This window comes from Hermetia illucens, chromosome 4, assembly GCF_905115235.1.
Source record: "Hermetia illucens chromosome 4, iHerIll2.2.curated.20191125, whole genome shotgun sequence".
NCBI lineage: Eukaryota > Metazoa > Arthropoda > Insecta > Diptera > Stratiomyidae > Hermetia > Hermetia illucens.
Genome location: NC_051852.1, coordinates 47,052,241 through 47,078,977, shown reverse-complemented (window position 1 = coordinate 47,078,977; position 26,737 = coordinate 47,052,241). Strand labels below are relative to the sequence as shown.

At 39.2% G+C, this 26,737-nt stretch overlaps 1 protein-coding gene across 2 annotated transcripts in view; it reads right to left on the bottom strand.

Annotated features, from left to right (window-relative positions):
• LOC119655064 overlaps positions 1-24,903 on the bottom strand; it is a 234,174-nt gene extending 209,271 nt beyond the window's left edge. For both annotated transcript variants that reach the window (XM_038060757.1, XM_038060758.1), the window contains exon 1: positions 23,804-24,903. In XM_038060757.1, coding sequence (XP_037916685.1) covers positions 23,804-24,263 — 460 coding nt within the window. In that variant the 5' untranslated portion in view covers positions 24,264-24,903. The remainder of the gene's footprint in view (positions 1-23,803) is intronic.
• Positions 24,904-26,737: the final 1,834 nt, after the last annotated feature.

Below are 26,737 nucleotides of genomic sequence, written 5' to 3'. Positions count from 1 at the left end.
GTAACCGTTACGTTGCGTAACATCTTCGTCTCCGTTACCGCGAGTCGTCGTTCATTGTTTTTAAGGTTTTGTGTGAAACAAAACATTATTAAAATCGAGACGGTGTCTGTCTGTCCGTCCGTCTGCCTGTCTGTCTGAAAATTGGTGAGAGTATGTAATCTGGTGTTCCCTTTACATGCAGCAAGTGGCGCCATCTTGTGTTAAGTTTAAGGGGGGCTCCCCATACATGTGAATGGAGGGTGCACATTTTTTTTTCACAGAATGTAGCCATGTGGGGTATCAAATGAAAGGTCTCAATTAGTTCGAAACTGGTTCAATATTTGATATTGGGTGAAACATGGAATAGTGAGGGCTCAAAATATGACCCCTAAAAAGTGTAAAAGGTCTCGTTCTCAGAACTTATCCAACTGAAAAATCTGAAAAAAATCACAGTAGTGCATCTCTACGAAATCTAGGCCTCAAAATATATCCGGTTCCGATATCTGCACAAATAAAGTTAATAATAGTATGTTTCCACATTTTAGAAATTTACCCAGAACCCCCCTTATGTTCATCCCAGAAGTACAAGATTTGGCATGTGTGTAATGAAGAACATAATGCACAATTTGGTCAGGTTTGACGAAAATCCAATTATTATTAACAAAGTTATAGGGAGTGAAGCTTTACAATTTTTTGTGAATTTTAGTTTTTTTAGTTATTTGCCAACCAGACATGTGTGTATGTAGGTATATAATATATGCGTGCTAATGAACTTTGCGGGTAGTGCCTAATTCAAATAGATATAAGAAGTAAATCGGAAATATGGGTACGATCAAATTATATACGTGCATATATGTGTACAGTATTCCGAAATAGGCAGTTTGTATGTTTAGGATGAGCGTAATATCTATGGCTGTAATATGTAGATGTCTCGTAGTTTGGAAAAATATGAAGGATTATGTTGGATTTGTGGCTATATACGGATAGAAAAATGTGCGTTGAAATTTCTTACATAAAATGAACACAAAACCTTTATATCCGAAGCGCGAGCTTCCGGTATTCCGACTTGTTTATAGTTGACTCAAAACCATAGGTGATGAAACGTTCGTTGATACTTCGGGCACAAAAGCTGTTCAAACCCTCAGATTGGTTAGAATTTACCCACTAGCGTCTTTGTGAGTTTGTCTCAGCGACGAGTGGAGTATGCATAGGATCGTATCATCCCACCTATAAACGAATTTCGAATGTGTTTCAGATCTCATTCTCCAGATTAAATTTTAAAATAAATAAGAACTTTGTAAGAATTTCTGCCCTTAGGTAATCTGTACGCATGCTAGGACAAATAAGCGATTACGCTACACGAATCGATGCGATCCATTTAGCAAAAAGGTTGGCCATTGTTTTAAATAAACTTATAACAGATTCTCGATCTCTCGTTTTACTGTCATCACATATGCTATCAATTGTGGACGTGAATTCGCATTTTCGCTCTTGGACTTATACAGTGACAAGTATCAAACCTGGGACAGGCCTATTGCACAGAAAGAGTTTGAGCAACTTATGCAACAGGGTATCTGCAGACCTTCGGACAGCTGTTGGTCTACCCCACTCCATATGGTCCCTAAGCCAAACGGCGAATGGCGCCCCTGGGGGATTACAGAAGGCTAAACGTTGACTGTTCCAGACCGATATCCTATTCCGTTCATCCACGACTTTGCACATCATCTCGCAAACTGCCGCATCTTTTCAACCTTGGATTTAACCAAGGCCTATCACCAAACCCCTGTAGACATTCCATATATGCACACCCTTTTTACTTTTCGAGTTTACACGGATGACTTTCGGGTTGTGCAATGCGGCGCAAACCTTTCAAAGGTTCATACACTCGGTCCTGCGAAACCTCGACTTCTGTTTCGTGTATTTGGATGATGTTTTGGTCGCTTCTTCCTCAGAGTCTAAGCACTTAGCCCATCTCGAGTGCATTTTTCAACATCTCCTTGGTTTAGTTCTAAACGTTGCCAAATGCAAGTTTCTCCAGACACAAGTGAGATTCCTCGGCCACTTCATTTCAACTGATCGAATACAGTCCGTCTGGGTCGGACTGCAAGCGATCTCAAGCTTCCCGCGTCCGCAAACTGTGAAGGATTTGCGGAGGTTCTTGGGCATGCTAAACTTCTATCGTCGTTTCCTGCCCAGGGGCGCCCAACAGCAATCCGTTTTGAACGCGTACTTGTCTGGCCCCAAAACAAGGGCATATGAGAGATTGTGCGATCTGAAGAGGCTGTCCGCGCGTGTGATAAATCCCGATAACAACTGGCTGATGCCATGATGGCATTTACTCGACAAGATGCACCCCTAGACGTTTTTGTTGATGCTTCTGACATCGCATCTCTAGACAGTTAAACCCCGCTCAACGGAACTACAGCATCTACGATCGAACACTGCTTCCCGCGTACTTGAGCATTAAGTAATTCCGCTTCTCCCTAGAAGGCAGGCTGTTCATAGTGTTCACGGACCATAAGCCTTTCACATATGCTTTGAAACAGACGCCCGACAAAGCGTCCCCTCGTCAGCTTCGACACCTGAGCTTTATAAGCCAGTTCATATCCGACATACGCGTGCCTCCGAGGGAAACATCCCCGCCTTACTCGACTTGTCGACTATCGCCAAGGCGCAGTACTTCTGAGCCTCAAATACAACCCCAAATACAAATTTCGGGAGTTGCCCATCTTCGGCTCGAACCTTTCTTTCTACTGCGGATACTCGGAAAAGGGACCCCGGCCATACATTCCGGCCACCTTTCGCAAGGAAGGGTTCCACGCGGTTCACGACTTAGCGCTTCCAGGCATCAGGATGGCAAATCAGTTAGTCACCGAAAAATACTTCTGGCCCTCGATGAATAAGGACGTCAACTCCTGGGCTAGAGAGTGCATCGCACTACAAAGCAATTCCACACTAGACATCTCGACATCGTAGGCCCTTTGCGAGACTCGCACGGTTTCAAGTATTGCCTCAATCATCGACAGGCTTACCCGGTGGCCTGAGGCAATACCTCTGAAGGACATTATGGCGCAATCTTGTTCCGAAGCCTTCTGTCGAGAGTGGATCCCTCGCTTGGGAATGCAATTTGAGTCCACCCCTTTCCCCCTCTCGACTGACAAATGCCACCACCGGTGTTCTCCGTGGCGGAGTAGGCCTTGAAATCTCATTAGAGAAAATTGGAAAAAATGATAGAAGTTGACAATCAGTTCACAACTGTTCACGAGTTGCTAATGTTTTCTTTACCCAAAACTTCCCGCCTTCATTTAATGTGTAATTTTACCATCGAATTTGAAGTTGAAAAACCCCCGACCGAGCAGGTGCTTTTAATTTAGTCAAAAAGATGTTCATTTTAACTTTATTGCAAAATAATTAAAGGTGTAGTGTCAAATGTGGAAAGCGATGTTTCTATTATATTCCTCCTTGATCAAATACGGACAATACTCTTGATATTTAAAGCATTAAAATCATGCTGGAAAATTTCAATACAGTAGAATCTCGATAATTCGTATCGTCAAGGGACTGACGATTTAGTACGAAATATCATGATTACCAATTACCGGGAATGCAAAATAAAGAAACTTAACTCCAGGAATCGGCAAATTTCAACGAATTAGTCGGAAATACGAATTATCGATGTATGGTTAATCGGAATTCCACTATACCAAAATAAGGTGGGATTGCACGAGAATATCAAGACCATTCAACTAGTAGTATTATTCGAAGTAATCGTCCAAGAGACTTGATTTGCGTTAAGGAAGCGCTCTGAGATCGAATATCGGTACCAAGCTCAGCAAGCTCTGACAATCAGGGTTGATACAAACCAGAACAAATTCATTTGTAATACCTTTAAGTGAGGAATGAATGACAAGACAACCGCAGTTTCGTCCACTGGAGCTAAAGGCATTACTATGACCATAAGCCAGTTACAAAAAAGGCGGAGCGAGCACGTGGGGCAAAAGTTACCTGTATACCAATGACTCAGCAGGATGAAGCAAGGTTTGCACCATAAAATCAATCAATCAGTGATTACAGAGAAAGCATACTCCTGAGTACCATCTTCCACCACATTCTAGACCACATTGCTCCATACGATCAGGACATCATCGGCGGACATACCAAACGGCTTTACTGGTGGACTATAGTCATCTGTTGTACCATTTTTTCATCAATTTCAAGACCGCCCACGACATTATAGTTTGATATTCCAATAGAAGTTATCAGGGTAACTAGACTGCTTACACTCGAGATCCTTGACTACTACTAATAGTCTAAGAAATGCATCTTCATCCAGATTTAGTATGCATTGATGAGCGCAAGTCGAAGTACACGATGGAGAACAAAGAAAATAGGTACACTTTCATCGTTTTAGATTGATGGGAGCTATTATGTTATGAGTGGTTTGTGCTTGAGATTCGCATTGCCATCACGTCCTGCACTGGACACTGATTGTTGCAGCGTTTATGAGAATGATCATTGGCAATCCAGATATACAAGACTTCCTGATTCTTAAAAATACAAACTAAACGGGGCACTGAACACAACTCTGCAGGTTTTTGGTCGTGGATTTCTCCGTAATGCAGTCATAAAAAACACTAAGAAGAATAGATTGATTATATTTACTAGAAATGTTACGTGGGATACACCCCTTATCATGAAGCGTACTGATAGGACCCTGGTCCAACAGTCCAGCAACGTTATCTAGGCTAAAGAGAACGCTATGTCAAGCCTGTGAAAATTCTACTTGTTGCAACTTAAACTTTAACCTTTCCTCATATAAGTGCCGTGGCAGTTGGACATGAAGGAAGCTAGCGCTGCTGTGTGCTGATGTTTGGGGGTAAGTTATCTTCTGTTATGTAAGTTTACTCTGAAGGGCAAAGCTGCTAACTGTATTGCTGAAAAACGAGATTTCCGTCATGGCCCTTTCAATTTCAAGTAATATTAGCCTGCGTCAATATAATGAGTTCATATTTACTACCTTTGTAATGGAAGAGGGAAAAGAGAATAGCCTGAACGTAGAAGAACACTCGGAGAAAGGGTTCTAAATGGTGGAAGAAGCAAACACCGAAATTCACAATAAAAACGTGACTCACTTCAGAAGCAGAAAGATATTTTAGTGAAGAACATCGAACTACTTATTACAAATACTCCCTGGAAGTAGAGCCAATGTCCTGAGCGACACCAGATCGCTTAATTATCAAATACCTTTGCAAGAAAAGTGAACCCAGTTAATGCCTGCGCTTCAACCGCTATAGTTAATAGTTAATTGTTGAACAGCCATTCTGCAGTCCAATGCACACTAGAAAAGAGAAGGGAAAACTTGTTGCTTAATTTGTGGAAACAGTGGTTATCCGTATTGTGGATATTCAGCATGCCTCAATGTGAAGGCCGGATTGGGGCAGATGTTGAGTACGGTAGATGAGGATGGCGTCGCACAAGAAACGAGAGTCCATCAGGCGTTTGAAGGGTAAAGGGGTTCTGTATGACGACATCACCCGATAGCGAACTGCTTTGGGGTATCGAATGGGGGATGACATTCGGAGAGATGAAAGTGTTCCTAATAAAATAATCATAAGTAACGATTTACAAACAGAACTGATGCAGTATGAATTTGGAAGCAGCAAGACTTTTCGAAATCGTGGAATTAAAGAATCACGGTGCCTACATTGCAACATTCCCGTGATCTACTTCAGTCCTTCAATCCAGGCTAAACTCATAGCATGGGACGTTTCTCGTATATATTCCCCATATTTGAACGGGCGAATAATAAGCACTGGTTTGATATCGATGGGATACACAATGAGAGAGAGAGTATTTGGAGTATTTGGAAGGATACATTGAGAGAAAACTCACGTACTCTCTATTCTAAATCAGATAAAAGGCTGCCTACCATCAATAAATTATTCAAGGTTTTAATGTTAAATAATGTGTGTAATATTGGAATTGGAATACGATCCCAACATTTCACAATAAGTTATGCGATCACAAAGGTAACATCCGACATAGGTGCATGACTCAATGATAAGAATAACCTTTGATTCCAGCTGGTTGAATAGGCTGAATAGTTATGGGGTCCTGAAAGCAGTAAAGGTAGTAATAATGAAAACCATATATATGTATATATATGGTTGTCATTTGCCTCTTGGTGAGATATAGGCTGTCAACCATGCCTACGCGTCATTGCTTACGATTACCTGAAATGTGCTCCAATTCCCCCACGATTTCTTGAAGCGCCCGCACTTCTCCTCTACCATTCTGCCCCAAGTGCCCTTGTGGCTACCCGCTCGGCGGCCATTTTGGGAGGCTGGTTTCCACTGTCGAAAGCCTTCTCGAAATCAATGAAGAACAGGTGCAGCGAAGATCTAAACAAATATAAAAGATCGCTATCATGTAATCAAAACCCCATGCTTGGATAGTATTAGAAAATGCTCCATGCCTTTGCTCCAACCGGCTTTGCGAGTGTGGGTCGAGTCCTTCGGATATTTTAGCCCTTCACAAGCCGCTTGTACTAAAAAATTTGTTTGGTGGAATGCTGAAAGTTAAGAACAAAATTTGCATTCGATCGCGCTCGTGAACCCGGATGAAGCAATTGAGGAAGGGAATGCACGATGGATCACAATCTTCTTCTGCGTCAGATGGCTATGAGTTGCAACCTATAGGAACTCCGCTCTACTTCAGCACATGCTGGCCAAAATATTAGAAGACAGCTGTTTTCATTTCATAGTAGATTTCCTATGGAAACTCCGGAGGAGGTGGACAAGGAGGATTTCTTTTGTTAAATTAATAAACCAGTCGCTTCCTCCAAACTACAATTTTTACTTTTCAGTGTAGATATATATTTCGGAAACAACTTACCCCCTTCATCAGTACAAAGCTACTAAAAACAATTGCGATTATACGGTTCTGTTTCTGTTAATTACCGCGGCGGGTTTTATTAATTTTGAAGGGCAAAATTTCCAGACTTTTCCAAGGGTCCAAGGTTGTCGGTTTAAATGACGTAAGAGCTCAAGATTTTCCTGTTGAATGGTATAGGCTTCTTCGACTTTGTACGCTGCCACTGATGATCTTATGCACGCCTTTTGTTGCCGAACACTACTTACCGCTTCCTTGATGTATTCATTAAATCCAGTCGTCATCAGGCGTTTAGTCTGTCCTATGTATATTTTATTACAGTCATCATCATCATCAACGGCGCAGCAACCGGTATCCGGTCTAGGCCTGCCTTAATAAGGAACTCCAGACATCCCGGTTTTGCTCCGAGGCCCACCAATTCGATATCCCTAAAAGCTGTCTGGCGCCCTGACCTACGCCATCGCTCCATCTTAGGCAGGGTCTGCCTCGTCTTCTTTTTCTAGCATAGAGATTGCCCTTATAGACTTTCCGGACTGGATCATACTTATCCATACGGATTAAATGACCCGCCCACCGTAACCTATTCAGTCGGATTTTATTCACAACCTGACGGTCATGGTAACGCTCATAGATTTTATCGTTATGTAGGCTACGGCATTATTACAGTCGCTGCACGTTATTCGGTAGATCCTGCTTTTTTCGTCCGCTGCCAAAGGATCCTTAATGCTTCCCACTAAATTCCGCAAGACGGACGATCGACTCGAACCTATTTTTATCCAATTCCTGATGTTGTTAAATAGGTAGGTAACCGGGATACTTAACCATCTGGTGGTTGCCTCCTTCTGCTGCGAAAATAGTACTTGATTTTCCTTCCGATCAGTTTCTCAATAGTCTGAGGATTACACCCATTGTTAATAGCGGTGCCAATGATATGCTGCCGTTCCTTATTGAAACCGTATTCCGAAAGAGGGTATGTGATCAGTCGGTGAATTATGCAATTATAAGCAGCCATTTTTTGGGAAAATATATGTGTGAAGTTGCTGGTATCGTTCTTGCGTTGCTGTAGGTTTACGGTATATCTTGAACTTAAGCTTCGCGATAGAGTTGACGATATTTAGATCTAGGAAGGGTAAAGCCTCATTCTTTTCTAGCCCTCAAACTCAAACTCAATTTTATGATGAATTCTGCTTATAGAGGAGATGACCATGTCGATATCGTCTCTTCTAACAATCGCAAATACTTCGTCTACATACCTCAACCATACTTTAATCATTATTCCCCTCGATTCAATTTCTTCTTCGGTTGATGACATGAACCTTTCAGTGAGTAATGGCGAGAGGGGGTTCCTCATCGCTACTCGCGAAGTAGTTTTGTAGGTTAACAAGGTTTGCATAAATACGAACTTTTCTTCTCCATTTCTGGCTCATCCATCTCTCGAGCTCGAAAATTGACTCTTTTACTGGCGTGTTGAGAAACAATGCCTTCATATCGAACGACACCATCACCTCCTCCTCATCCTCTCAATGCTTTGCAGCTTCTGTATTAGTTCATGGGAGTTAACAACTGAATACTTAATATTCACCGTCCCAAGGGTCTGGTAGTCATTAATTAACCACTTGGCGATGTTGTACGTCGGTGAGTTCGAGTCCGCAACGATTTCTCGCATCTCATCCCCTTCCTTTTCGGTTGACATTTGACTCTTGGAAGCGCAGGGTTAGGCATTCGGATTCACCTAATATTCGGGAATACCACATTAGCTTCTTTCAACGCTCGATTCGGGTAGCGGGTTGTTCCGCAATTCGAAGAAGTTTCCACTCTCCAGTTTCCGAAAAACAGCCTGGTCATACTTAGCTTTTTCCAAACTTCTTCTTTTTCTCTACGAAGTGGGGCGGGAATGATGTAAAGGAAGACTGCTTCATAGGGAACAAGACGTACACCTCAAACTTAAGGTGCACTTACAAATTAACTGGGAAAAAAAGTTTAGAGGCTGTTATCATCTCCATCCGTCAATCAAAATGAACTATTGGGCAGGAACCAGCTTCTATTCAAAATTCCATCTTTAACCAACTTAACAACTTGTTGACCATACATGGAACGCTATTCTCATTGCGAAAATGTTTATCGAAATTGACAATCACTTCGATAGAGCTGTAGGAGCCAATATAGTCAGCAGTGCGCCTGTGATTATTACCCTCATTTGACTCAAGTACTCACTCACAGTTGAGTTGACTGGTAACCGATATCCAGTCAAGAACCGAATCCTTCTGCCTCCAATGAGATTGGGAAGTGGTATCCCTACGTACTTGAGGAGGGCGATCAGACCGGAGTTTGCAATTTGACTTATCTGAAATGGCTCTTGCCAGGAAGCCCCAACGGGTACCATGGAAACCGGGATTTCCCATTAAGATCATATGCTCCAGGAGAGTTCCTGTAGGATGTGGTCTCGGCGAGATTATTTGCGGTTGGCCACCTTATGAGAGTTATAGAGTGGTTGTGTCCATATCGCGGACCGAGCTCCTTGTGTACTCGATTGTGGAGTTACATGGTAAAAACGGGGCAGCTGAGGTATTAACTAGTATAAGCCAGTAGCGCGATCTTATTCATGGCAGGGTGAATCTCATGATTATCATCAACCAAAGGATTGTGGGGAAACGATTCGTGGATTTTGCACCATTACAACGCTATCGTTATTTGTCGATTACATAGGAATACAATTCAACAGCCACCGAATTCGTCTCATTGACCCACTGAAATTTCTTTTTGTTGAATCGAGTGAAAGACAATACAGGGAGCGCGGGTTTTAATGGGTATACCAAACGCCGAGTAACTACTTTAAAAGGAATAGTCTCCTGGATTTTGACAACAAATACTGTATTTTAAATTGTCTGAAGAAACTTCGCGAAATTTTTGATCAAGGTAGTATATAACACATATGTATCCAAATAATTACATAAACCACGATACTGTTAGTTGCTCCTGCCACCTGTTCGCCTTAGGAAGGGCTTTCTCCGCGATTTTAAGTATTAACCACAGTCCCTCAACAATTTCAATAATAGTGAAACTGCATAAACCAGGGTGATGAGACTTTTCGCTTCCAATGAGGTGATGTTAGTATAGTGATTTGTTGTTGTAATTAGCCAATGTGTCACTGAGCTAGATGCACAGGTGGATAAACTAAACGATGGTTGTTGGCTATGATTTTAAGGTCCTTCGAGGATCTGTCAGCACCGTAGCATATAATGTCGATCTGACCATGGCGTACAACATATACGAGTCCTATAATACATTTGTAAGTCTCCAACATTCAGCATATGCACTCAGTCTTTAGAAGGATCGAAGATTATGGACGTAATGAGAGCATTGCCTCTTTTGAAAAAGCATCGAAAAGGTTACTTTTATTTTACGCTTCATATTTACCCAAGACACGTGGAGAATACAAAATGCAATGCAAATAAGTTTCTGTTTTTAGATTTAGCAGCCATCATAAATCTCAGACCATCTTGACAAACGTATAAGAGTGTACAGATAGAATGGGTAATCCGAAATACAATAACATTGTTATTTATTAGCCACATATGGAAATGGTCTATCTCTCACAACACTTCCTCATCATCGCATGCCCCATTGAAATATTTATATGTCCCTAATTGAATCTAAGTGAAATTACTCGAACGTACAACATCTTAGCGGTATCCGACAAAAGACTTCGCCCGAAGCCAGTTGTTACTTTACATTCTACAACTCGTCACTTCACCTTTCGTAAAAATCGGTCCTTGTCATCCAGGTAAACATTCGGTTCATTAAGTTTCCAATGCTTCTGAAAAGTGCTTCAGTTACTAATTGTCTGGTTAGGAGTGCTTCGGAAAGACCGGAGCGTGAATGAATGAATGAACGGGCGAAAAGGTGAAAAACTGAAAAATAACATTAGTAGCAACTGCAGCCACTGAGGCACTTCACCGCTTTTCTTTGCTCCTAGACTATGTGGTTGATGTCCAATTAGAATTGACACGGTGAATTGTGAAGAAAAAGTTGTAATTATGAGGCAAACGGTCAAGCAAGCTAGGCTTGCGTCAAAAAATTCGCTCTTGACCACACACTACATTTTGGCTGGATGACACGGAATGGGCACCATCCATTTGACAGGGATAGTTGGGGAAGTAATAGTAAATGGATAAATAGGAGAAAACAGAGTTAAGTAGTCATCGCTAATCTACGAATATAAGGACAACGGAGGACATCGAGTTTCAAATATAATTCCGTCTTTAAACCCCAACGCATTTTTTTTCAACTGGAATCTGAACCCTCTTATCGCCTTAGAAATCCTTCCTCTGCTTTAAAAACGTGCAACGTCCTTGAAATAACCCAAAATGATTCTGACAAAGTTTAACCTGGATCCGAACTCCAAACAACCAAACCCCAATTCTCCCTACCAAATCCAATTGACCGCAAAGCCCTTAAAATCTTATCAATAACTTACCTCATTCACCTGGTTCCCTTGTTTGCCTTTCTTGTAATCTTGTGAAGCGGCTTCACTGTTGTCAATCACGGATGAAATTATAAAGGAGGGAGACACACACACGGAGGCTCTCAAACAATATGAATGTCTTGGACAAGTCAACAAACGTGAAGCGTATAAACATCGAATTAAAGAATTAACGAATTAAGGCACTCACATGGAGCGCGTACCAACCCAAAAAATATATGCAAAGAAAGGTGAGTAGGCGAAAAGACGTTGGTACCCACATTCGGTTCATTGCTTGTGTTATTTCTTTTCTTCTCCTTTTCTACGCTTGATTGGATTTACAAACGATCATCCTTGATGAAATGCTAGACAATTGGACAATTAGGTATTTTGGATTTATCTTTAAGAATGGAATAACTGTACTGGGTAATTGCTCGATCTGAATACGTGTTTAATGTCTGAGAGTGCGTGCGTATATTTTCATAAGAATTGTGAAAGAAATTTGACCTACCTTGTAAACGGTTTAAATGGTGTTGATTATTTCATTGGATAATTTTGATAATTTAGAAAATTATCTGTTGATATGTTTTTGATTGAAAGTTTAATTAATCGTTGTTTTGACTTTTTAAATGTAAAAGGCTACATTCACTTGACTTTGAAAGCGAATGAAACCAGGTTTCATATAATGGTCAGGGATCTGGTTGTTTGTTTTTAATATGCAACACATTAAAAGAAAGATACATGTCCATTGCACAGTGCCAGCCGATTAAGCCCAAAGCTTTCTAAATTTGTGTCGTAAATTGGGAAGTAGAGATTTATATAACTTCAAACTTTTTAGCAAAAGTTACCTTGCTCATCAGATTCGTTTTGAATATCAAATTGTGGTCTCTCTAGCTTTAGTTGCCACAATGCAATTTACTGTTTAACTCCTTATATAACAGCAGATCTATAGATCAAATTCAGTCAAATTCAGACTTTTCCAAATCCGTTTTAGAATTTACGATTTTTTCAAGATTTTATTATGATGGAGTTTTATACCAATTTTTAACCACTGGATAAGAATGAAGCTGGGCTCCTTTGGAAAAAATCTGAGTAACTCCTCAATTTCATGAAGTTCTGAAATTAGTTTGGAAATTCTGAATTAGGTTGGGTAATTCTGAATCAGACTTGAAAACCCATATATAGGCCAAACGCAGCTGCAGCCTTATATGTAATCCTCAATCTGTCGCCCTATGATACCACTTCTGAAGAAAAGTAATACCAAAATCAGATAGCTTTTCCATGACATCGAGGGCATGACACCTCAAATCGAGCCTTGGACACTAGAATATATTGCCTCCAAAAATTTGGGTCCACTGACTGCGTCCTCCAATTGTCAAATGTGGTATTTCGTCTTCTCCCATCTTTTTCATGGTGACGTACTTCAAGTTCCACTTTTGGTCGTGCACTTGGTGATTCGTTATCCATGCGCTCTATATAGCCTGTCCGCTGCAGCTACGAAGTTTCACTAGTACGGATCCAGCTGGTCGTCAAATAACGACATTTTCAAATGCTTTTGTCCTGGTCAAATTTTTATTGGCAAAAAGATGATAGCTCTTTATATGTAGAATTCGTTCTTCATATATGTCAGCCACACCCGATTTACTCGGAAACGGCTGAGTTCATTGTCACGCAATTTGCTCAATCTCTTTGCATATAGCAAGTGGCGCCATTTTATTTTGAATTTCCCTAGGAAAAGAAGTGTGAAAGGAAGTGGGGCACGATTACTACTTTCCGAAACTGATCCCATTTCTGATACTATATGAGACATAGGAGAGTGAGGGTTCAAAATATGTGCCCCAAAAAGTGTAATGTAATGTAATGTCACAATGATACATTTATATAAAAGGTAGACCTCAAAATACATGGAGTTCCAACATCTGTACAAATGAAGTTAATAATGGTATATTAACTATGGAGAAATGGAAAACTTGCATAGAGAATTCCTTACATAAGATGAAAACAAACCCTTTATACGCGAAACGCCGAGCTTCCGATATTACAACTTGTTTTTGTTTCAAATTTGGTAAAGACTCTTATTTGCTACATCCAACTCTGAAACTGGCATATTTTCGAGATTGTATTCTTCTGCTGTCGTGTTTTGATATGTCGGCATGGATTATCTTGTTTGAGCTATAAATTTTGTTCTGTTGCTGCAGGCTCCAGATATACAAAAGTTGCTTTGCAGTCGTATCTGGATAAATTTTACTAGTAGTGCCGGTTTTGTGACGATCGATATTCTTCAAATGGAATGCTCTAGAGCTGCATTAAAGTGATTGGTAGCATAGCCAGGGTAAAACTGTACACGGCCATGAGAGAATTCGGTATCCCGACGAAATTAATAAGACTGACTAGGCCAACCCTGACCAATGTGCGAGGCCAGATAAAAGCAGCAGGATCACTCTCAAGACCATTGACATCAACAACGGTCTACAAGAAGGGGATGCCCTATCATGCGTCCTCTCTAACCTGGCCCTCGAGAAAGTGATCCGTTATGCTGAGGTAAATGCAAGAGATACGATCCTCTTCAAGTCCACCCAACTACTGGTCTATGCTGACGATATCGACATCATGGGAAGAACCACCCGAGACGTACAAACTGCCTTCATCCAACACGAAGAAGAATAAGGATAGGAGAATACAACTTTGAGACCGTTGACAATTTCTCCTATCTAGGGTCGAAAATCACAACCGATAACAGCTACGATGATGAAACCCGTGCACGGTTCTTGTCAGCCAACAGAGTCTATTTCAGCTTACAAAGACTGTTCCGCTCGAAACGTCTCACCATAAGGTCAAAGCTCTTACTGTACAAGACTATGATCTTGCCAGTCCTCATGTATTCCTCGGAAGCTTGGGTTCTTAGCAAGAAAAATTGCGAACTCTTGGCCGCGTTGGAGAGAAGAATACTCCGAAGAATTTTTGGCTACCTACATGAGGATGGACGATTCCGTAGTCTACACAATGACGAAATCTATGAGCGATACCATGACCGTCCGGTTGTGGATAAAATCCGGCTGAATAGGTTACGGTGGGCGGGTCACTTAATCCGTATGGATGATCCCACCCGGAAAGTCTATAAGGGCAATATCTATGGAAGAAAAAGAAGACAAGGCAGACCCTGTCTAAGATGGAGCGATGGCAGAGGTCAGGACACCAGACAGCTTTTAGGGATATGGAATTGGTGGACCTCGGCGCAAAACCGGGATGTCTGGAGTTCCTTTTAAGGCAGGCCTAGACCGTATACCGGTTGTTACGCCGTTGTTGATGATGATGGTAGCGGGACCATCTCCTCACTTCCAACCCGAGATTAAGCTCAAGCTCTGGCTAATTCCCTCCTTGGATCTTGACTGGAATTCTATGTTGTCTATGATCAGTTTCGTCATTCAGACCAATTTCGGTTGGATTTCCAAGTGGAGTACTATTTTATACAGTATTATAAGACCTATACTGTAGCAAACCCAATCTATAAAGATCTGGTACGCATCAAGGTTCAATTTCCAACGTTTCTCAGGCGCGTACATTTAGGCGAAAATATAGCGTTAATCCGTTATATCTTCGCGCGTAATATTAAGATTTTCACCAAACTTGAACATGCTATACTAAATATTATAACCTAGTTGATTCAAAGTCGATTCAAAGATAATTGTAACAGGAGTTTCTAGTAGTTTCTAAAATAAAATATTGCATTACTAAATTAATATGATCATATATCAGGACTGAAGTATGTATTTTGAGGTCTAGAAGCCATATACAGGCATCATCCTATTTTTTAGACTAGCTCTTGAGAATGGATCCTCGATGTAAAGGTGCTCTTTTTATCATCCCCCACTCCCAATATTTACAACCGATGACGAAACTGGTCCTGTTTCTCTCTTTGTACCAGGCTAGGTCGACAGGCCGGCCTTTACTTGCTTAGCTAGAGCGTTTTTTTCCGTTTCAAGAGGAAATTGCATCATTTGAATTTTCCAAAATGTTTATGTCGTACAATTTTGCATCTTTGAATAACGAAAAGTCAATTATATCGGTGATTAAAATAGTCAGATTCCATGACGGGATGGCCTTAAAGTGCCGTTCTCAAGTTAGCTATTTGCGCTGTTCTATTTTCGTAATGGGAGTCCAAAAAGAATACTACGCTTGTGACGCTTTTTGTTGTTCTATTTGCTTTTTTTTATCGCAGCTCATTGCGGGTTGGCACTGGTGCGGAAAATAGATTGTGTATATCAATTTGACAAATAAGGAGATAGTTTTTCTTTATTCTTGTGTGTCAAAAAAACCGTAAACCCAATCACCATTAAATCTTTACACACCATTATTTCTAGGCTTCGTTGTCCAGTTTCTTTTTCTAAAATGCGAATTTAATTTATAAATTGTTATATATTTTCATTCACTCCCTCAAACAATAAGACGAATATGATAATTGTCAATAATTGTATGATATTTGTATATAAATTTGATGAATATATTTCTTATATTTTCAGGTAAACTTGTTCTGCGATCGGTAAGTTGTTTGATACAAAATGTATGGAATTAAATTAAAAATAAAATAAATAAAAATAAAAATTTAGGCAAGCTCTATAAAAAAATCAATTTAGGCTAAACCCTTTATCGAACCGGATATTAGCAGTTTTTTTTCTAATAGGCGCATATCAGTCTGTGAGTTTAAGGGTACGGCATGAACACTTTCAAAATCAATTGTCAAATATTTAGTCGTTCAATTGCATCACTTTATTATACTATCATATATTTTGTCGTTTGTTGTGGATATATTGAATTATATCAATGTTTGTTTCAATATTATTAAAATTAATTTCCAAAGACAAATTATCCTCAATTTAAGGCTGCCTTCTCTTACTAATCTCTTTTGGGGAGCTTACGTGAATTGTAGACATCTCTTATCACAATTCAAAATTTACATGTGTTCACGAGTCGAGCGTATCTACTCTTACTTTTAGGTCTTTGGGATAGCTCTCCCTCCATGATCGGTCAATCCAGATCATCATTGTGGCATACCATATATATTTTAAATACGTATTTATTTCTTTTTGCCTAAAATTCGTTTTGGAATCGTTTTTCTTAGATCTTGGATCGTTCACCATCTTTTGGCCTCAACAAATAGACTTATTTGCTTGAATTTTTTTGGCGAATTATATTTTATATAATAATTTAATTCCTTTAATGCTTTATGATATAGGTACATAAAGGTAGTCCACTTGCGTTGTAAAAATCTCTGACTCGGATAGTATGAAATGAAAAAATCAAAACAGATTTACCACTTAACTTTGAATTTTGCTTCTTTTAAATAGTTAAACCCAAGTATCTCACTGGAGAAGGAGCGTGGAATGTATTTTTCGGTTAATGTAGGCGATACCGTGGCGACTCGTAGCAAACGTTAATTAATAACTAATAATTGTAAAAGTACTATTCGGATATGAAATGAAATTTGAGCACAGTACTTATAAAGTTCAACACTTTTGAAAAATAAAGAAAAAAATTTTTGAAAACCGATAGGGTGGGATGATCATCAGCTCATTCCAATTTCCTTATCCCCCTAACTTTTTTTTTTTTTTAATTTTCATATAAAACCATCTAACCTAGAAATTTTCCTGAACCCTATAGTATAGCTATAGTAAATGTATAATTTCATATACTTGGAGCGAAGCGATCATTGATCCTGTTGTATTTTGTAATTTATATTGATATATATTGCAACATTATGGGTTTTAACATTGCGTCATATGCTTAAGCACAGTTTACGCGAATTGTGCCTAAGGGTCCCGGCATAGGGACTCTAAAGGATTATATTAGTGGGTGGCTCAATTGTGGGATAGTTCTCTTCGCGTTCACAAACGTTAGTCGAGAAATGAAGTGCTGCTTGGGTGGAGGGATTGCACGCGAAAAATGCTACCATGGGTTTTGGGGTTAATTAAATTAAATCCGGGGGAAGTTTTTGGGGCTCATGTAAAAGGGAACCTAGTTCATCTTCCCGCGCTGCTTCGCTATCTCACTTCTTCCCCAGACTTCAAAAACATCAGTTCGAGAACAGGTGTTGGAGAATTTTAACTCTTTTTTCAAATCGCGCCGCGCATAGAAAATTGCCGAGAGAGACCGGAGAGGCCTTAGATGTGGGAAACAATTTTGACGCGGACCCCTGATACGGACCATAATTTTGTGGCACAGAGTAAGGCACCATTCAAATTTTCGAGATACGAATATTTTTTTAAGAATTTGTGGCGCATCCTCCCCTACTTGGAAGCTCCCCCCCTTTCCCTACTTAAAAGCTACCACACGATACATTATTTTCACGTCATCTTTACCAATTCTTATTCATATAAATCATCTTAAAATATTAGATGAAGTGGTAACAATTTGAATTATGTCAAACGCGAGTAATCATTTGTATTCTCGGCCCTAAACTTTAGCAGCACAAATTCTTCCTTCCTAGAGATGGTTGTTTTTCGTTTGGTATTACTATTATACTCTATACCTTTGCAATCTAATCTGACTTATATTTGAAGTTTTAATTTTACATTATTTGTTATTTTGATTCCTTCCCATATATTATTTCATATATTATTTTATTATTTTTATGTTATATTTGCTACTTCATATTAATAACTTTCCATGAATATTTTTTTATTGTTATTTACTTAATTATCTTCTTATCTGTCATATTTTATTTTCTTGTTTTGTTGTTGTCTTCTTTAATGTCGGTTTCTTTTCCTCTTCCTCTGAATGACCATATTTGGTTTTCCTCATTACTGAAATATTGAATTTAAGTAATGAATTTTTGAGGGTCTTTTGACTCCCAACTCTAAAGAGGCCATCCCGGTAATCAGCTTAATGGGTCTTGTCGCCATCAATACCTTAAACGAGCCGGTATTTTCCTATTTTCAAATTTTGCTTCGCGTGTATTTTTGGAACTTCTTACGATTTCCCCAAACTGATATTTTAGATGCTGGTGCCAACCCAACGCATCATGTGTAAGACCCGGGAAATTCTGAGCGAGGTTAGGACATGGAAGGAGTCCTGAGTCCGGCATCCACTTGATGAGGGATTGGGCCAATCGATGAAGCTTCAATGACGATTTACATATTTGGATAGCACAATTGTGAAACAGATAAACCTGATAATTATAGTGTAACAATTATTAAGGTTTTGTGTAAAACAAAACCTTATTAAAATCGATTCACTGTCTGTCTGTCTGTCTGTCAGACGCACTTTTTTCTTCATTGTATTTTTTTTTCTACTCTTTTTTTTCTAAACCTAACCAAAGCCCTTTAAAGAAAAAACTGGAAACTGTAAAGCCCAATCTTTTTCGAACTTACAAGAACCAAATGAGGATAGTGGGGATTTACTTGATTGGGTTCTAGGATCACAGCAATCATAATTTGGATCCAAAAAATTGTGGTGGGTGTTTTCAGGCATAATAAATGTGATAGTAGTTTCTGCATGGATTCTCCACCAAAAATTCAACAACTGCGAATAGATCACTTTTGTGAAGAACTGAATAAAGACACGAAAACGATTTTTTTAATTCAATTCAACTTATACACCCCTATCCAAAAAGGTGCTTTTCGAGTGTCACTCTAGAGGGCGCTGTGCTTACCTTAAAGAAAAGTAAGTCGGAATACCCTATGCCTTCATATATGTATTTCCAAACTTTGAACATATTGAAAATAAACTAAATATTATGCCCATGCTAAACAAACATTTTCTATTAACGCATACTGATGTGTACATATATGTATATATGCACATACCGATCTAAATTGATAGCACGCATCTGAATATTTCCACTAAGTATAAAAGCTGAATATCCCTGATACTAGCGTAGATATATTTATATCCATCTGAATAGAACACCACCCGCAAAAAACTTCTGTGGCTGGTCCGTTTCGATCGCAGGGTGGAGGTGATCTCATCAAACGCTGCCTTGCGCCTCCAACCTGAGGAACACCGTGACCGAAACCGGCTACGGGTGGGGTTTTGCTCTATTTTTGTTTAATTCGAAACTCGACAAGGGTATGAATTATAGTTCGAAAGCATCAGGTTTCCACCTAGACTAGTTTCAGCTAATACAGCAAATACATCCTGAGCTCAGAACCATTGGAATACAATGAATTCATGTGGAATACAACACTTTGACCTTCTATAACTTGGATCGCCTTTAAACTTTCCAGAATTGTGTCTTATATTATCATTTATGCTGTTGCCAAATAGCTACTACACTGAACTTGAGGGGGTAAAATTCAAAAATATATTGATAAAAATAAAATTATTAACTTCATTTGAGCAGATATCGTATTTGTATTTTGAGGCCTAGATTTTACATCGATGCGTTATTGTGATTTTCCTCTGATTCTTGGGTTGGATACGTTCTAAGAACGAGACCTTTTTCACTTTTTGAGGCACACATATAGAGTCCTCATACCCCTGTGTTTTGCCCAATATAAGAATAAGGATTTTCGAAAAGTACTAATTGAGCCTTTGCGTTTGATACCCTATATGACCATATTCTGTGAAAAAAAAGTTGCTTCCCCCTTCCGCATATATGGGGAGCCCCCTTAAAGCCAACACAGAATGATGCGGCACGATGCACGTGTAACGGTTCACAGATAACATATTCTCACGAAATTTCGTGATGATTACTCCAAGCGCTTCGTAGTAAATTTCGTTTACATACGGGCAGACAGAAAGACGGACAGACAGACATTGAATTGATCTCAATAAGGTCCTGTTTCACATAAAACCTTCAAAATAAACGGCCTTTTGACGTGTGGAGTATAATCGGGGTTCGCAAAATAGGATTATTAAAAAGTGTTGAAAGGTATATTTTTGGCATCTTGTTAAACTTTTTTTTTGTAAATTTTGGTGTTTTTTCTTCATGGCATCTTTGATATGTGTAGAAAAAAAAGTGTGATTGACAGACAGACAGACAGTAAACCGATTTTAATAAGGCTTTGTTTTACAGAAAACCTTAAAATCGGTCTGATGAATCGCAATTATTCTAGTTTGCAAACTGTATATATATGTTCTGAATCAGTCGTGAATTTCATTGGATAGATTTTGAGCTGTGGTGGCACCCGAATTTCAGCATGCAGTTCTGAGAAAAACGCATTTAAAAATTAAAACGTGGTTGTTAACCATAGAACCTTAACTAACCATTAATCTGGTATACCTGAATCCAATTACCTTCGGTTTTTCAAAAAAATCGCATGTAAAGCCTTGGTTTCAATTCTCGCTGTTTTAGCGAAGTCATTCGAACATCGTTCGGACCGGAAAATTCGCGTTTCATTACACCGATCGACATAAACTTGACATATGGCACTTTACCTCTTTGACACTGTAATTTTCGGACCACTCGAGATATCGGAAAATCACTTTGTTCAAATTTTCTACACTGTACCTAGATACATTTGAAAAAAAATTGATTCATCGAATCCGACACACGAGATGACCCCTTAATCTTGTATTGTCATTTTTCAGCCCACACTAGATCCTTTTTCGATCAAAAAGGCTCTACTTTAAACCAAATCACTCTGATAAGGTAAAATATAAAATTTAAAGTAGGTGCGAAGCTTCTATTTACGGCGATAATCATGGACGGAAGCGGAAAGATGGTTTTTCGTTTTCGAATCACTTCTCAATAAACAAAACCAATTTCGAAAGGGCAGATCGACTACCGGTAATCGAAAAATTCTTATTTCCGACAAGATTGAAAAGAAATGTTGTGATCTATACAGACTTTAGCTCAGCTTTTGATAGAAACGATCATCAAATTTTAACAGGCAAATTATGCAAGTGCGCGATATTGGATCACTTCTTAAATCTCCTATCTTCTAAATCAAGCTCTGACATGGATATCTCAAAATGTACATCTCCCACAGGGAAGTCAATTAGGCGCTTTTCTCTTTAACTTTTAAAATACACATGGAACTCCACCACTGCAAGAAGCTACCACTTTTTACATACTTATAATTTAGATCTAGAAAATATATCTATTCTATACTGACGGTTTAAAATGGTACCGTGCTATCCAAACTCACTCTGATGCACCAGTAGACTCCAAGGCGTTAAGCAGTAGTGCAAGCAGATGAGTCTGTGGTAGGTAAGTTGTTTTCTAACATTATAATTACCTAATTATTACTATCCTGACAATGTCGGACTGCATAGAGTTGACAATATCAAAAGCCTGGGCGAAATTTTGGGCAATCAAATGCTTTTGAAGGTTTATTATGGCTGAGGTTTATCCATAGCTAATAAGCAACTCGGTTTAAAGTGGCACACAAAAGAGTCCAAAAGTTGTTGATCACTAAATTCTTACATATATATCACTGTCGTGCAACCTCTACTTGAATATGCTTGCGTAGTCTGATCCCAGCACATGAGCCCTCAGCAGATTCAAGTCTATATGAAGGACTCTTATGACCTGCTCAGTTTTCACAACCTTTCATCCCACAAATACAGGTTAGGTCTTTTAGATTGTATGACGCTTTCATTAAAAAGGACATTACTATGCGTTTGTTTGACTTTTGACGTTATTAGAAGCGCAGTTAATGTAGATGTTCTCTCCAGTAAAATCACTTTTTACCTTCAACCAACACCTAACTGTCTATGGTAATAATGGACCCAAAAAACAGATGTTTTTGAACATTCAATTCGCCGGGTCTTTCTAAACTTTTCTTCAAGAATAACCTAACAATCTAAGCCAGCTCGCAAATACCTGATTCCGAGTAATTCACTCGACTTTTGCGGTATATTTTTCTATTAAATATATTATGTATGATGCCTCGTTTGGTGTTAATAAATATATTGCAGAATAAAATAAGTTCAACCAAATTGACATAAGTTGTAACTTTTATTGTAAACCAAATTTATGTCGCCACCATTGTAAATCATGCACAACTTATCCATTATCTTAAAGTGTAGCTCTAGAAATACCTTTCGAACCCTAGAAAAATCGAACTCGATTAAATAAATAAAATTTTATTGTTTCTTTCTCAACAATCCTTTTGGGTACTGTTATTACTTTCGAACAAATCTCAATCTAAAGTTTCGACCAACCCAATTTGCCCAACTATCTTTTATTTTTACGTCACTATTTTTCTTAAAAATGATATATTTTTTAAAAAGCCAATCATAAAATTCAAACAAATTCGATAAATATCATGATCCAATTTCACGTCAATCTTACTAATTCTCGCTGTTCACAATTTTTAGGACATATGGCAATAATTGACATCCCTTTAAAATAAAAAAAATCGTAAAACTGGAAGAAGCTAACAAGACGCCAAATTAATGGAGTAATGGAGATATCAGCTAAAAACGTCCAAAATATACAGCCTCCAAATTTTACACCATACTGAAAACGCATATCTAGAGGAAGGACATTGGGGTACCACAAGGTTCTCGTATCAATCCCATTTTATTCAAGATTTTGCGGCAAGACTGGCATACTACTTGTCAGCGGTGGGTAATTCAAAAAATTGCTGATTTCATCTTTATTTAAAACCCCAGCAATAAAAAGGTCGAACCTTGTAAACTAATTATTCATATCTAGAATAGAGAGAAATCTTCAATTTTGTTACCTTGACTAAAACTAATACAGTTTTCCAAATTCACAGACCAAGCATTTTACATAGAGTGCCAATAATTAATAGTTATGCTGACCTACATTTTCATTCCAACAAATAAACTTAAATATTGTGTTAATCTATCAATTTAAGAACGCCCTTCTTCTATGATGCGTGGCCAGCCACCATATTCCAGCTGTTTTAGTCATACAAACAAATATGGGCCCAGCAGATCGACTATCGTAACCGCAAAATTCTTGTTTCCGACGTCCTACGCAAAATTGAAAAGAAATGTTGTGATCTATGCAGACTTCAGCACAGCTTTTGACAGAATCGATCATCACATTTTAATAGGCAAATTATACAACTGTGCGATATTTGGATGACTTCCTAATTGCCTCCAATCCTACCTTCCAAATCAAACTCTGACGTGGATATCTCAAAATGTACCTGAATCTTCCGCCGTTCCACAGGGGTGCCATTCAGGTCCTTTTCTTCTTTCTTTTAAGATACACACGTCAGAAAAATTACATTAAATTCATATGGGAACCTCAACCCCAACAAAAAATATGAGCCCCGCAGAAATATATGAACAAAATTTGGTAAAGGGTAAATATTTATATTGCAAACGAAACATAGAGGCGTATGCTCGGTAAAAACCGGCATAATTTAAATTAAAAGTATTTCGAGAATTTCTATATCTATCTATGTACTACATTGTGCACTTGTTACCATTTTAAAATTGAATTCTAAAGGACCACTTCATCGTAATATTTTCACCTCCATCTAACATCCTGTTCCAACTACCATATTGGCCACCCAATACTCGGTATAGAAAGCAACATCAAATACTAACCTGCACTAGTTTGGGGATGCAATAGATGATGTCCTCCCGCTCCAGCCGCTGCAATGTTATGCGGTAGAAATGCCGCTGCAACTGCCGCGTGAGCATTGAAGTAGGCCATACGCGATGCTGCCATTGTCATCTGGTGATGCTGATCCGCACTGAATGGTGTTTGAGCTACACTGGGATAAAGAGTGGGAGTAACAGCTGATACAGCCGCTGCTGCTGCCACTGCAGCCGCTGCTGATCCCCCTCCAGCAGCATTTCGTGAACTATCACTTAAACCCAATAGTTCCTGAATAGCGAACGGAGATCGTTGTGGCATTGTGCCCGAAACACTAGACAGTGACTTGGATGAAAGTCCCAAGTGGTGAGGATAATGATGATGGTGGTGATGGGACGAAGTGTGATGAATTTGCTGATGAGAGTTCTCTAGGCGATCTTCCAGTCGTTGTAAGGATTCTAAATTCATGTCTAGTGCGCAACTGTACTTGGCTACAGAGCGGTTTCACTAACTTCACACATTTCGCTACAAAGCCGACGGAAAAACAGCACACTCCGAAACATACACTGTCAAAAGTAAATATACCGAATTTCCAAAGAACACTAGGCACTGTTCTTTAAACGGTGGAATTCTCTCGAAGCATCACTAGGTCATAGAGTTCCTAACCAACACGTTTGCCAAATTACAAAAACAACTAAGAGAAAGCCTTCTCTTGCTACCGACTGCCATGGTTAATACAACCAATTAAGGACAACACAATCGAACTAAGCTAAGCCTATTTTCGAGGCTGTCAAGCAACACTGACATTAGACCGCATCAAAACAAATCGACTTGAGTATCGAGTTCAAATGTTAATAAAACTTGTTTCATTGTTCAAATAGCGAACGAAAAAAGTCGCCGCAATTTCAGTTGATTCTCATCGTTCTCGTTCGTTGCATTTCAAATCGTCATCGTCAATTTCGGGGGTCCTTCTCTAAGACTTGGTAAGCGTCACTCGTCCCAATTCGACAAGAGACAAGACAACAAACTTTCCGAACACGATCACAAAATTAACTTTACGAACTTTTCAATTTTCGCTTACGGTAAATGGACTTTGAAAAATTCTGAGATGTGGACCAAGACGAGAACCGGTTTTGAATGATTCGCGCGCCATAGTTAGAAAGCCAGGTAGAAAACTTGATTTTTAGGGGCGTGCATGGGAATTGGCACGACCCACTTGTTGTACTCCCCGTTGTGTAACCTGTTTATTTTGCAATATAGACCGGTCCTGCTCACTCGCCCGAATTTGTATTGATCCACTAGCCTGGAATGCTAGCACCGCCCTTATTTATAATGACTAGCCTTTTGACAGGAAGGCATAAAACCCCTAAACCGGATTTTGCGCGTAGACCACTCCTGAGCCCATAGTCTTTCAATTCATTCAAACCCATCCCCTCGGTCTTTTGTTCGACTTCCATGGTTCCAATGGGCACTAGTGTTGGTAGATTTCCAATCAAGTTTGCAAGTGTTGGTGGGACTTTGCATATGTAGTTGTCGCTGCAAATGAAATGAATGTGTTTGTAGTGGTTTTTGCTTCAATGGAGGACGCCAATCATTAGGAATGGTGGCTTTGGGTATTCCGCTCTCACCCTATAGAGACCAAATATGTCGACTGTTCTCGATCCTGATCCTGGTGCTGGTTGTCTGTCGTACCATCTCCTTGCTACTGTCTGAAACGAGGAGCCCAACTAGAATATGTTAATTAAAACGGTAATTAGTCAATTGGATATGTTTCTGGGATTTCTGTGTACCTCGACATTTCCGTATCCGTAGACACCCCGTACCGAATTAATGTCCTACCCTTCAATAGATCCTTCTTTATCCTTTAAACAAGCCTGCAGTCGACATGAACTTCTCCTGGCCTCTCGTCATGAAAACCTATCATTTAAGTTTATGCGTTCGCCTATGTATCTACATAGTGAACAGTTTTTGGGGAGATATGGCTGCCGAGCTAACGAAAAAGGACGAAAGGCAAATTAATGGGTAGATGGAAAATAGTGAATGGGTTGTGTGTATGCTAAATGAAAGGACGAGTTTTTAGTGGTAGCAAAGTAGGTATTCATCATTATTGGTGATTGATAGATATCGTCGGGAGCTTTGATTTGATCGTTCAGGTGGTACTCAATATGCTCAATGCAAGCAATTCCATTGCTGGAATCCTGCAGCTATTTTGACGGTCGGTGTATATGTCGCTTGGATTATTTCCGGTTCATGTAAAAGTGAATTATTCGTGCATTTGTTACGGAAGTTTTGGAATATCAATTTTGGTGATGAAGAAATGCAATGCAAGTCGCAGTATGAATGGCAGGGAAAATGGATAATTGGACGAATTTCGTAATATATCGATCTTAATTTGGGTACTTGATATATGAAAGTGAACTTTGGATTGAAATGGACAGGAATGCATAGTTTAGATTTTTGACAAAGGATTTAAATTAACGTGGCAGTTTATACTATGTATAGTACAAATATATGAAATTTTTACTTCATTCCCTGGAACCAGTGGGTTTTATAGTACTATAAAATATTGAAAAAAATCGGAATTTGAAATGATGGAAAACTGTTGATTTGGAAAACTCTAAAGTTAATTTGGAAAAGTCTGAAATTATTTTAACAGACGACTATGGTTTCATCCAAGGGAAAAACAACACATCACACTCTGCCTCCCACTCTTCTAATCTATGAGCTCCTCTTTTGAGGCTAGCATAAAAAAAAATACAGACGACTACGGTTTCGCCCAGTGCAGAGACAACACGTCAGTTAAGCGTTGACGGACCTGCATGGTAAAATTTCGCCACTTCTCTGTCTTTGGTCAAGCCTTGCCCCATGATAGACCATATTCAATCCAGAGGGTCATTTTGCCCATCTTTACTTACCAATGTACATTATAACATTGGGTGCCA